This window comes from Prionailurus viverrinus, chromosome X, assembly GCF_022837055.1.
Source record: "Prionailurus viverrinus isolate Anna chromosome X, UM_Priviv_1.0, whole genome shotgun sequence".
NCBI lineage: Eukaryota > Metazoa > Chordata > Mammalia > Carnivora > Felidae > Prionailurus > Prionailurus viverrinus.
The window spans coordinates 67029965-67043053 of NC_062579.1; the positions used below are offsets into that span (position 1 = coordinate 67029965).

The window sequence follows — 13089 nt, forward strand, 5'->3', positions numbered from 1 at the left end:
ACTTGAAGCCACCCAGGCCCCCCATGAAAACCCATTTTAATATGATCTACTTTCAATCTATAAACATAAATTCTGAAAGTTAGAATATCTTCTAGTCAGTTTCTTCCATTGAATGTTTGGATGTTATCTACCAAATCATAAACACGTAGATCTAAGCTGATTAGCTAACTTCTCACTATCATCTGAAAACTGTTTTTTCCCCACAGAATAATTTAATAGGCAATTGTTTATGTTGAGTTGAAAATTGCCTCCTTGTAGTTATTACCTAGTCTTGTTCCTCTCATCCAAAGAAAGGAAACTTGAATCTCATTTTCACATGGTAGTTCTTCTCATTTATAACCATTTGTCACATCAACCCCCTCCTCTATCTCAGGATTTTACTTCTTTAATCCAAACTTCCTGAATCCTTCATATGTTATGATTCTTGATTTCTTTTCACATAGATTGATTTTTTTTATGTACAGAGATGAACACATGGAATATTGCATAAAACATTTATTACCAATAGAAGAATTACATTTGAAAACCATATTATAATAATATATAATGACTGTATTTTTGTTATTGGTGAAAGATATACCTTACTGGCCCTTAAGTATTGAATTAAGTGTTTTAAATTATTTTTATTACCTTTATCTATCTTGGTATATTATATCTTTTACATATTTTTATCAATGATGATCACGTTAATAAATACTGAGTCTTTTAATTACTATAGGTATGTTGTATAATTTGCCTTAATGAAAAAAATGTATAATATTATTTAATAGTGTCAATTGTAATAATATTTTAATTTAATGATTTTAAAACTGAGCATTTAGTTAACATACATTTAATGGTTGGCTTTAATAATTTCTTCTTTTTCTTCCTCTTCTCTCTCTCTCCTTTTTTTTCCCATTTCTCTTTGACAGTTTTCCGTGTGTTGATACAGAGAAACATTACAATTGTGCTTGATATGGACTTGCTGTCTGGGACGTATATATTTGCAGTCCTGTTAGCATGCGTCGTGTTTCAGTCTGGCGCCCAGGAGAAAAACTACACAGTCCAAGAAGAAATGCCAGAAAATGTTCTGATAGGTGACTTGCTGAAAGAACTCAACTTGTCACTGATTCCAGAGAAGTCCCTCACATCTCCTATGCAGTTTAAGCTAGTGTACAAGACTGGAGATGTGCCCCTGATTCGAATTGAAGAGGGCACTGGTGAGATCTTCACTGCTGGAACTCGCATTGATCGTGAGAAATTATGTGCTGATATCCTGGTGGAAACCCGTTGCTTTTATGAAGTGGAGGTTGCCGTTTTGCCAGATGAAATATTTAGACTGGTTAAGATACGTTTTCTGTTAGAAGACATAAATGATAACGCACCATTATTCCCAGCAACAGTTATCAATATATCAATTGTGGAGAACTCAGCTATAAACTCTCGGTATGCTCTCCCAGCAGCCATTGATCCTGACATTAGGAATAAATGGAGTTCAAAACTACCAACTAATTAAGGTGTGTTTTAAAAACACTTTTTTAAAGATAATTCATTTTTAAAAGGAAAAAAAATATCTTAGTGTACTTCAAATTTTGAGAAAGCCAAAATTGAGTAAACTGAATTTTTTTTAAAGTTCAAGCATAGTGGAGGAAATTCATCAATGCAATGATTGCAATTGCAGGTGGTTTATGAATTTTTACTTTATGTACATTTATTTTCAAGCGGTTGTTCATGTTTCCTTTAACAATCTATTATAGGAGTCAGATAAGGAGCTCAACCCTGCCACTTACAAATCAATAAACTACCTAATACCTTACTTTTAATTTGTCTAATCATGACTCTGCCACGAAGCGGACCTAAACAAACAAATGTAAACATTAAGAATAAATGCATAAATCTATCATTTTTACTCAGTGGTCATTTTAGATAGAAAGCTTTATCTTGCCATTAGACAAGATGCCAAATACATTTATTTGAGGGGTGAATAGAACATTTTTTATTACTAACGTTTCTGCACATATACAGAATAATAGTTTTAATGATGATTTCCCGTCAAGGAAATATCTTTAAGCATAACTTGAGTCATCAGAATGAGATTAAATTTTAGCCAATGTGCTGCTAATGTTAAATATTTTCATTTTGTTCTAATTATTTGAAAACACAGAACACTCATTTGCTATAAAAGGTAAGTAAGCTTTTTAGCCAAAAAGTTTCAGTTTATGTTAAGTACCTGTTTTGGCTTGACTTGGGTCTTGGGGTAGGGAAGACAGAGAGAAGAATAGGTGTAACAATTGGTATTTGGAATATGTGCAGAGGGGTCTTGTTTAACAAGTGAACAGGTGATTCTTTTTAATTATCTATAGAGTACATAGGATAATAAGAAACTCAGATTTGGGTATGTGAAATAGTTTCAATGCACTTGAATGATTTTGGAAAATGTGTGGAAGAAAAACTGTGTAGAATTAATATAGATTAATCAAGGTATTTTTAAAGTTTTATAAACATTTTCTGACTATTTGCTACAAGATTATGATTTAACATAATGGCCAGTGTTACAAAATATTCTAAAAATACATAGATTATTTTGATGTATATCATCTGAAGGTTTGGGCCTGAAAGAGATATATTGTAAACCTGCTCAGCTGATGCTGATGTGTTGTAAAGATATATTTGTTTATGAATATATTCAAAAATCAAAGGCTAAAGATCTCTTGAGTGAATTCAACTGAAATGCATATTTGTGTGTGAGTATAAGAAGTAAAAGATAAGGGGTAGAACATTTATAAATGAGCACTTATAGGTAAGCCTTCTGTAATGGTATCTCCTTATCTGATGAAATGGAAAAATATGCTGGGGTCAGAAAGATATAGATCACAATTTTGTGCTTACTGCTGACTAGATATGCCAACTCCAGCTTAATTTTTCTGACTTCTAGTTTCCTTGGTCGTAATATGAAGACAACAATGTAAATGTCACAGGTAGAATTGGGATAATAAACATCCAGTATAAAGTAGATACACATGCAGAAGATTTTTGGAGATGTTTTAAAATAACTGTTTCAAATGGCAAGATTTCATTATTTTTGATAGCTGAGTAATATTCCATTCTACATATACACTACTTCTTCTTTATTCATCAGTCAGTGGACATTTGAGTTCTTGCCATAATTTGGCTATTATTGATAATGCTGCTATAAACATTGGGGTTTATATGTGCCAGTTCGATTCAGTATTTTGTATCCTTTAGTTAAATACTTAGTAGTGCAATTGCTGTGTTATAGGATAGTTCTATCGTTAACATTTGAGGAACCTGCCTACTGTTTTCCAGAGTAGCTGCACCAGTTTGCATTCCTACCAACAATGCAAGAAGATTCCTCTTTCTCCACATCCTCGCCAACACCTGTTGTGTCTTGGGTTGTTAATTTTAGCCATTCTGACAAGTGTGATGTGGTATCTCATATTGTTTTTAATTTGTATTCCCCTGATGATGAGTGATATAGAGCATCTTTTCATGTGTCAGTTAGCCATCTTTATGTTTTAATTGAAAAAATGTCTATTCATATCTACTTTCCATTTATTAACTGGATTGTTTGGTTTTTGTGTGTGTTGAGTTTTATAAGTTCTACAGAGATTTTGGATACTAACCTTTATCTAATATGTCATTTGCAAATAGCTTCTCCCATTTTGTATGCTGCCTTTTAGTTTTGTTGATCCTTTCCTTCACTATGCAGATGCTTTTTATCTTGATCAAGTCCCAATACTTTATTTCTGCTTTTGTTTCCCTTGCCTCCAGCAACATGTCTAGTAAAAAGCTGCTACGGCCAAGGTCAAAGAGGTTGCTTCCTGTGTTCTCCTCTAGGATTTTGATGTTTTCCTGTCTCACATTTAGGTCTTTCATCCATTCTGAATTTATTTTTGTGTATGGTGTAAGAAAGTGGTTCAGTTTAATTCTTCTTCATGTAACTGTCCAGGTTTCCCAACACCATTGGTTGAAGAGGCTGTCTTTTTTTCCACTGGATGTTCTTTCCTGCTTTGTTGAAGATTAGTTGACTATATAGTTGTGGGTCCATTTCTGTGTTATCTATTCTGTCTATATATGTTTGTTTTTTTGTCAGTACCATACTGTCTAGATGATTAAAGCTTTATAATATACCTTGAGGTCTAAAATTGTGATGCCTCCATGTTTGCTTTTATTATTATTATTTTTTTTTATTGCTTTGGCTATTCAGGGTATTTTGTGGTTCCATACAAATCCTCAGATTGTTTGCTCTAGCTCTGTGAAAAATACTGATGCTTTTTTGGTAGGGATTGCATTAAATGTGTAGATTACTTTAGTTAGTATAGACATTTTAACGTTTGTCTTCTGATCCAGGAGCATGGAATGTTTTTCCATTTCTTTGTGCCATCTTCAATTTCTTTCATAAGTGTTCTATAATATTCAGACTACAGATATTTTCCCACTTTGGTTAGGTTTATTTCTAGGTATCTTATGTTTTTTTGTGCATTTGTAAATGTGATAGAATCTTTTATTTCTTCTTATGCTGCTTCATTGTTGGTGTATAGAAATGAAACAGATTTCTGCACATTGATTTTATATCATATGACTTTGCTCAATTCATTTATCAGTTCTAGAAATTTTTCGTGGAGTCTTTTGGGTTTTCTACGTAGAATATCATGTCATCTGCAAATAGTGAAAGTTTTATTTCTTCCTTGCTGATTTGGATGCCCTTTATTTATTTTTGTTATCTGATTTCTAAGTCTAAGGCTTACAGTATTATGTAAAACAATAATGGTGAGTGGACATCCCTGCTTTGTTCCTGACCATAGATGAAAAGCTCTCAGTTTTTCCCCATTGAGGATGATATTAACTTTGGGTCTTTCTAATATGGCCTCTATGATATTGAGGTATATTCCATCTATCCTTACTTTGTTGAAGGTTTTTTTTTATAAAGAATGGATGCTGTGTTTTGTCAAATGCATTTTCTGCCTCTATGGAGAGGATCATATGGTTCTTTTCCTTTATTTTATTCATGTGGTGTATCGTGGTGATTGATTTGTGAAAATTGAAACTACCCTGCAGCACAGGGATAAATTACAATTGATCAAGGTGAATGATTCTTTTAATGTACTGTTGAATTCTATTTGCCATTATCTTGTTAAGAATTTTTGCATCCATGTTCATGAGGGATATTGGCCTGTAATTTTCCTTTGTAGTGGGGTCTTTGTCTGGTTTTGGAATCAAGGTAATGTTAACCTCATAGAAGGAGTTTGGAAGTTTCCCTTCCATTTCTATTTTTTTTAAGTTTATTTATTTATTTTGAAATAGAGATAGAGATAGAGATAGAGATGGAGAGAGAGAGAGAGAGAGAGAGAGAGAGAGAGAGAGAGAGAGAGAACGTGGCCAGGGAGGGGAAGAGAGGGAAAGAGAGAATACTAAGCAGGCCCCATGCTGTCATTGCAGAGCCCAACACGGGGCTCTATCTCAAGGCCATGAAATCATGACCTGAGCTGAAATCAAGAATTGGACACATAACCTACTGAGCCAACCAGGCACCCCTCATTCCTATTTTTTGGAATAATTTCAGAAGAATAGATATTAATTCTTCTTTAAACACCTGGTAGAATTCTCCTGGGAAGCCATCTGGCCCTGGTCTTTTTTGTTTGTGTGTGTGTTGGGGGTGGGGGAGATTTTTGATTACTGATTCAATTTCTTTGCTGGATACGGGTCTGTTAAAATTTTCTATTTCTTCCTGTTTCAGTTTTGGTTGTTTGTCTGTTTCTGGTAGTTTGTCCATTTCTTCCAGATTGCCCAGAATTTTGACAAAAAATTCATATATCTTTAATAATCTTTTATGATTATTTATATTCCTGTGGTGGTTGTGATGTCTTTTTTTCATTCAAAATTTAATTTATTTAGGTCCTTTCTCTTTGGCTGGGATTTATCAATGTTACTAATTTTTTCATAGAACCAGGTCTTAGTTTTGTTGTTCTGTCCTACTGACTTTTTGTTTCTATATCATTTATTTCTGCTCTAATCTTTACTGTTTCCCTTCTTATGCTGCATTTTGGCAATATTTGTTGTTCCTTTTCTAGTTCCTTTATGTGTAAGGCTAGGTTGTGTATTTGAGATTTTCCTTGCTTCTTGAGTAGCCCTGTATTGCAACATGCTTCCCTCTTAGGACTGCCTTTCCTCCATCCCAAAGGTTTTAGAATGCCGTGTTTTCATTTTCATTTGCTTCTATGTACTTTTTAATTCCTTTTTTAATTTCCTGGTTATCCCAGTCCTTCTTTAGTAGGGTGTTCTTTAACCTCCATGTATTTCTGATCTTTCCAAGTTTTTTCTTGTGGTTGACTTCAAGTTTCATAGTTTTGCTGTCTGAAAATATGCATGGTATGATCTTTATCTTTTTATATTTGGTGAAGGCTGATTTGTGACACAGTATGTGATATATTCTGGAGAATTCACTATGTGCACTCAAAAAGAATGTGTATTCTGCTGCTTTTGGAGGAAATGTTCTGAATATATGTTAAGTTTGTCTTGCTCAGTATGTCATTCAATGTCATTGTTTCGTCGTTGATTTTCTGCTAAGATTATCTTTCCATTGCAGTAAGTGGGGGTGTTTAAGTCTCCTATTATTATTGTATTATTATCAATGAGTTCCTTTATGTTTGTTTTTAACTCATTTATATATTTATTTGTTTTAAGTTGAGGGCATAAATATTTATAATTGTTAGGTCTTCTTGATCAATAGGCCCCTTAATTATGATATAATATCCTTCTTCATTTCTTGTTACAGTCTTTGTTTTAAAATCTAGTTTGTCTGATATAAATGTTGGGACTGTGTTTTTTCTAACATCCATTTGCATGGTAAATATTTCTCCACCCCTCACTTTCAATATGCTGGTGTATTTTGGTCTAAAGTGAGTCTCTTTTTTTTTTTAATTTTTTTTAATGTTCATTTATTTTTGAGACAGAGAGAGACAGAACATGAATGGGGGAGGGTCAGAGCGAGAGAGGGAGACACAGAATCTGAAACAGGCTCCAGGCTCTGAGCTGTCCGCACAGAGCCCGATGCGGGGCTTGAACTCACGAACCGCAAGATCATGACCTGAGCCGAAGTCGGACACTTAACCGACTGAGCCATCCAGGCGCCCCGTGAGTCTCTTTTTTTTAAATTTATTCAAATTAAAGTTAGTTAATGTAGTTTAGTATGATTTCAGAAGTAGAATTTAGTGACTCATAACTTACATATAAGACCCAGTGCTCATCCCAACAAGTGCCCTCCTTAATGCCTATCACACATTTAGCCCATTCCCCCCACTTCCCCACCAGCATCCCTCAGTTTGTTCTCTATATGTCAGAGTCTTTTATGATTTGCTTGCCTCTCTGTTTTTACCTTATTTTCCTTCTCTTCCCTTATGTTTATGTTTTTTTCTTAAATTCTACAGATTAATGTAGTCATATGATATTTGTGAGTCTCTTGCAGGCAACATATAGATGGGTCTTGTTTTTTTGTTGTTGTTTGTTTGTATCTTTGTTTAATCCATTGTTATTCCCTATGTCTTTTTATTGGAACATTTAGTTTATTTACATTCAGAGTGATTATTGAAAGATATGAATTTAGTGCCATTTTGTTACTTGTAAAAGTGTTGTTTCTAGTGGTGTTCTGTTCCTTTTAATGTTTGTTGCTTTGGTCTTTTTCTCCCCCTCAGTGAATCCCCTTTAATATTTATTGCAGGGCCACTTTAGTGGTGACAAACTCCTTTACTTTTTTGTTTGTCTAGGAATCTCTTTATCTCTCCTTCTATTCTGAATGAAAACCTCACTAGATAAAGTATTCTTGTCTGTTTATTTTTCCCATTCAGCCTGTTGAATATATCCTGTCATTTCCTTCTGATCTTCCATGTTTCTGTGAAATATCTCCTGTGATTCTGATATGTCTACCATGGTAGATTAAGGACTTTCTTTTCCCTTGATGCTCTCAGAATTCTTTCCTTGTATGTGTATTTTATGAATTTGACTATATGTCTTGGTGATGACGAGGTTTGCTTGAATTTAACAGGAGTTTTCAGTGCTTCTTGAATTGGATATACTTTGACTTACAGAAAGGTCTTGTCATGAAAGTAGTAAGTATGCTGAGGAGATGGAGAGATTAAATAAAATTAAAGAAAATAAATATATTATGATTCATCCATAAACTTTAATAAATGTCACACTTTAAAAGCAAGTAAGCCAACCATAATAATAACTTCTGCTGAAGAGGATGAGAATTTAATAAATATTAATTTGTTATCTTTTGTTGAATAGACAAGACTAGCAAGACTAGTTTATTCTAACTAAGGACATATAAAATGTATATGTAAAGTTCAGAGAACAAAATGTGAGGGGAGGGGGAGATATAGAGAAAAAAATTAGGGAAAAATAGGTCAGTGTACACATAAAGAGGTCCCACTGTTGACAGTTCTATATTAAGTGAAAATAAAGGCAGTGGTGGAAATGATTAATAAATCATGTATCAAAAATGTTGGGACGCCTGGGTGGCTTAGTCTATTGAGTGTTCAATTTTTTATTTTGTCTCAGGTCATGATCCCAGATTTTTGGGATTGGGCCCTTGTTGGGTCCCACACTGAGTGTGGAGCCTGCATAAGATTCTCTATTTCTCCCTCTGCTCCTCTCCCTCACTCATGATCTCTCTTTCTAAAATAAAAATAAATAGATGCACCAAAAATATATATAATATAAAATAATATAAAACAGAATATTTATCTTCAAAAATTTAATTTATAAATACTTTATTTTTTGCATTTTTGTTATGTTACATATGCTTTGGCATAAACAAGGAAAACGTTATTCCACATTTTTAATACTTGGAAATTCATTTTATTTTTTTTAATTTTTTTTAACGTTTATTCATTTTTGAGACAGAGAGAGACAGAGCATGAATGGGGGAAGGTCAGAGAGAGAGGGAGACACAGAATCTGAAACAGGCTGCAGGCTCTGAGCTGTCAGCACAGAGCCCGACACGGGGCTCGAACTCACGGACCACGAGATCATGACCTGAGCCGAAGTCGGAGGCCCAACCGACTGAGCCACCCAGGTGCCTCTGGAAATGCATTTTAGAGTAATAATTTTATTGTGCTTATGATCATATGACTAGTATGATAAAGTTGGGGTCCAGAATAAGGTCTCTGACTCTTAGATTTAATTGACAGATAGATAGATAATCTTGAGGATGGGGATCACAACAAGTTCATGATGTAAGAAGGGAAGAAGAAGAAAAAAGAAAGAAATAAAAAAAGGAGAAAGTGAAAATGAAATAATGAAGTGATAACCTCCATATGATTCTGCTTAGTACAAAGAAAATTATGTTAAAATAAACCTTATCTGTGGGACCCTGGCAAGGTTTTCTTTTTTTTCAACTTTTTAAGAGATTAGGATACGTTCTAAAGAAAAAAGAAAAAGATTCATTAAAAATGTCTGATGTTGGTTGCCACTTAAAACATCCAGAAACAAAATCTTCACTTTTCCTTGTTTCAAGTAAAGTTATGCTAGAATGTGAATTCCCCATCATATTTTAGTATAATTTCCCTTAATTTCAACTACCTATGCTAAATATTTATAATTATATATATATATACACAATAACATATGTATATAAGTACATATACACACTTTATTTATGTGTGTATATACACTTTTTATGTATTAAAATATATTTTATTTTATATATATCATAAATATATCGCTTTATTAAATGTTATTGAATAATATACTTTAAAATATTTTATTATATATTATATGTGGTATATACAGATATATGAATATCTGTATCTAACTATATATATTATTATAATTATATAATTATAATATAATATAATATATACTATATAATTATAACAATTATATAATTAAAATTAATCTCCCTTTTAATGGTCTTGCTAGAAAATTTTGCAAGTATGAAACAATTCCAAGGCTAGAATTATTATATATATATATATATATGTGTGTGTGTATATATATATATGTATTGTATATATATATACACATATATATAGTTAGATGCAGATATTTCTATATCTGTATACACCATATATAATATAATATATACACCATATATATATATATATATATATATATATATATATATATATGCAATTGAGCCCTTGAAGCATTTGAGGCTGTTCACCAGGAATAAGACATTACAGTATCTCTTTAATTTTAATCTTATTTAATCTTATTATTATTATGATGGCCTGTTATTTATACAGTTTTTTTTTTCACATTCTAAGTCTTGTTGACAGGGAAACCAATTTTTCACAAATAGAAATAAATTTCATGTACCCAATCTGAATTAAGGTATAGATGTAAACTATAGAGACCTGCTTCTTCTTATGGTTGGAACTCAGGGTAATTTAGTTTGTGTAATCATATTACATATGTCTTCATTTTCTCCTTCAGATTTCCATCTTCCTTTGCATGTATCAATAATGTTCCTATACTAGTCTAGTGACAGTGTGTTGATTGCTTCCCTTGAGACAGGCGTGGCAGTGTTTCAAAGGTTGACAGTTTGTGCTGACAGAGCATGAAGATCAAGTGTTTCTCAGATTAGTGGTCTTAGTTGAAATCATCGCCCATTTTGCCCATTTCATAAAGCATCTTTATCTTTTCAATCACCCTTCAAATAAAATTTAATTTGGGCTAGTCTTTTCACATAATCAAGGATTTGGGTACTTATTTCTATTTTATTTTTTAAAAAGATACAACTATTTGGTCTTTAATTTTAAAACTAAGTGAGAACTAAATATTTTCCTATTGGTCAAGAATTTGGACTTACGGTTAAAGTTAGATATGTTTTGAAATCTGGGTTTAGAAAATCCAAATTGTGATATCTGAGTGTGGGTTTGATTTGTATTTCCCTGATGAGGAACGACGTTGAGCATCTTTTCATGTGCCTGTTGGCCATCCGGATGTCTTCTTTAGAGAAGTGTCTATTCATGTTTTCTGCCCATTTCTTCCCTGGGTTATTTGTTTTTCGGGTGTGGAGTTTGGTGAGCTCTTTATAGATTTTGGATACTAGCCCTTTGTCTGATATGTCATTTGCAAATAACTTTTCCCATTCCGTTGGTTGCCTTTTAGTTTTGTTGGTTGTTTCCTTTGCTGTGCAGAAGATTTTTATCTTCATAAGGTCCCAGTAATTCATTTTTGCTTTTAATTCCCTTGCCTTTGGGGATGTGTTGAGTAAGAGATTGCTATGGCTGAGGTCAGAGAGGTCTTTTCCTGCTTTCTCCTCTAGGATTTTGATGGTTTCCTGTCTCACATTCAGGTCTTTTATCCATTTTGAGTTTATTTTTGTGAATGGTGTGAGAAAGTGGTCTAGTTTCAACCTTCTGCATGTCAGAGCTGCCAAAATGAACAAATCAGGAAACTATAGATGCTGGAGAGGATGTGGAGAAACGGGAACCCTCTTGCACTGTTGGTGGGAATGCAAATTGGTGCAGCCATTCTGGAAAACAGTGTGGAGGTTCCTCAGAAAATTAAAAATAGACCTACCCTATGACCCAGCAATAGCACTGCTAGGAATTTGCCCAAGGGATGCAAGAGTACTGATGCATAGGGGCACTTGTACCCCAATGTTTATAGCAGCACTCTCAACAATAGCCAAATTATGGAAAGAGCCTAAATGTCCATCAACTGATGAATGGATAAAGAAATTGTGGTTTATATACACAATGGAGTACTATGTGGCAATGAGAAAGAACGAAATATGGCCCTTTGTAGCAACGTGGATGGAACGTGGATGGAGAGTGTGATGCTAAGTGAAATAAGCCATACAGAGAAAGACAGATACCATATGTTTTCACTCTTATGTGGATCCTGAGAAACTTAACAGAAACCCATGGGCGAAGGGAAGGAAAAAAAAAAAGAGGTTAGAGTGGGAGAGAGCCAAAGCATAAGAAACACTTAAAAACCGAGAACAAAGTGAGGGTTGATGAGGAGTGGGAGCGAGGGGAGGGTGGGTGATGGGTATTGAGGAGGGCACCTGTTGGGATGAGCACTGGGTGTTGTATGGAAACCATTTTGACAATAAATTTCATATATTGAAAAGAAAAAAAAAAAAGAAAGACCCAACTCTAATATCATCCTCAATGGGGAAAAGCTGAAATCTCCCCCCCTAAGGTCAGGAACAAGACAGGGATGTCCACCATCGCCACTACCTTCAACATATTATTAGAAGTCTTAGCCTCAGCAGTCAGACAACACAAAAGAATAAATGCATCCAAATCAGCCAGAAGGAAGTCAAACATTCGCTCTTCGCAGATGACATGGTAATCTATATGGAAAACCGAAAAGATGCCACTAAAAATAAACTGCTAGAACTGATTCATGAATTCAGCAAAGTTGCAGGATATAAAATCATTGCACAGAAATTGGTAGCATTCCTAGACACCAACAATGAAGCGACAGAAAGAGAAATCAAGGAATCGATCCCATTTACAGGTGCACCAAAACCCATAAAATATCTAGGAATAAATCTAACTAAACAGGTGAAAAATCTATACACTGAAAACTATAGAAAGCTTATGAAAAAAAATTGAAAAAGACACAAAGAAAAAATGGCAAAAAAAGAGTCCATGCTCCTGGATAGGAAGAACAAATATTGTTAAAATATTGATACTACCCAAAGCAATCTACATATTCAATGCAATAGCTATCAAAATAACACCAGCATTCTTCACAGAGCTATAGAAAATAATCCTACATGTCAATGCAATCCCTGTCAAAATAACACGAACATTCTTCACATAGCTAGAACAAATAATCCTAAAATATGTATGGAACCAGAAAAGACCTTGAAGAACCAAAGCAACCTTGAAAAAGAAAACCACAGCAGGAGGCATCACAATCCCAGACTTCAAACTATACTGCAAAGTTGTAATCATCAAGACAGTAAGGTATTGGCACAAAAAAGACACTTAGATCAAAGACAGAATAGAGAACCCAGAAATAGACCCACAAATGTATGGCCAACTAATCTTTAACAAAGCAGGGAAGAATATTCATTTGAATAAAGGCATTCTCGTCAGCAAGTGCTGCTGGAAAACGGGATGA

General features: G+C 33.8%; 1 protein-coding gene across 1 annotated transcript; it reads left to right on the plus strand.

Annotated features, from left to right (window-relative positions):
- The first annotated feature begins 934 nt into the window (after nucleotides 1–934).
- PCDH11X (protocadherin 11 X-linked) lies at nucleotides 935–1495 on the plus strand. Its single transcript, XM_047843261.1, has one exon. It carries the CDS (start codon nucleotides 956–958, stop codon nucleotides 1493–1495), a length of 540 nt encoding a protein of 179 aa, XP_047699217.1. The 5' UTR covers nucleotides 935–955.
- The last annotated feature ends 11594 nt before the right edge of the window (nucleotides 1496–13089 follow it).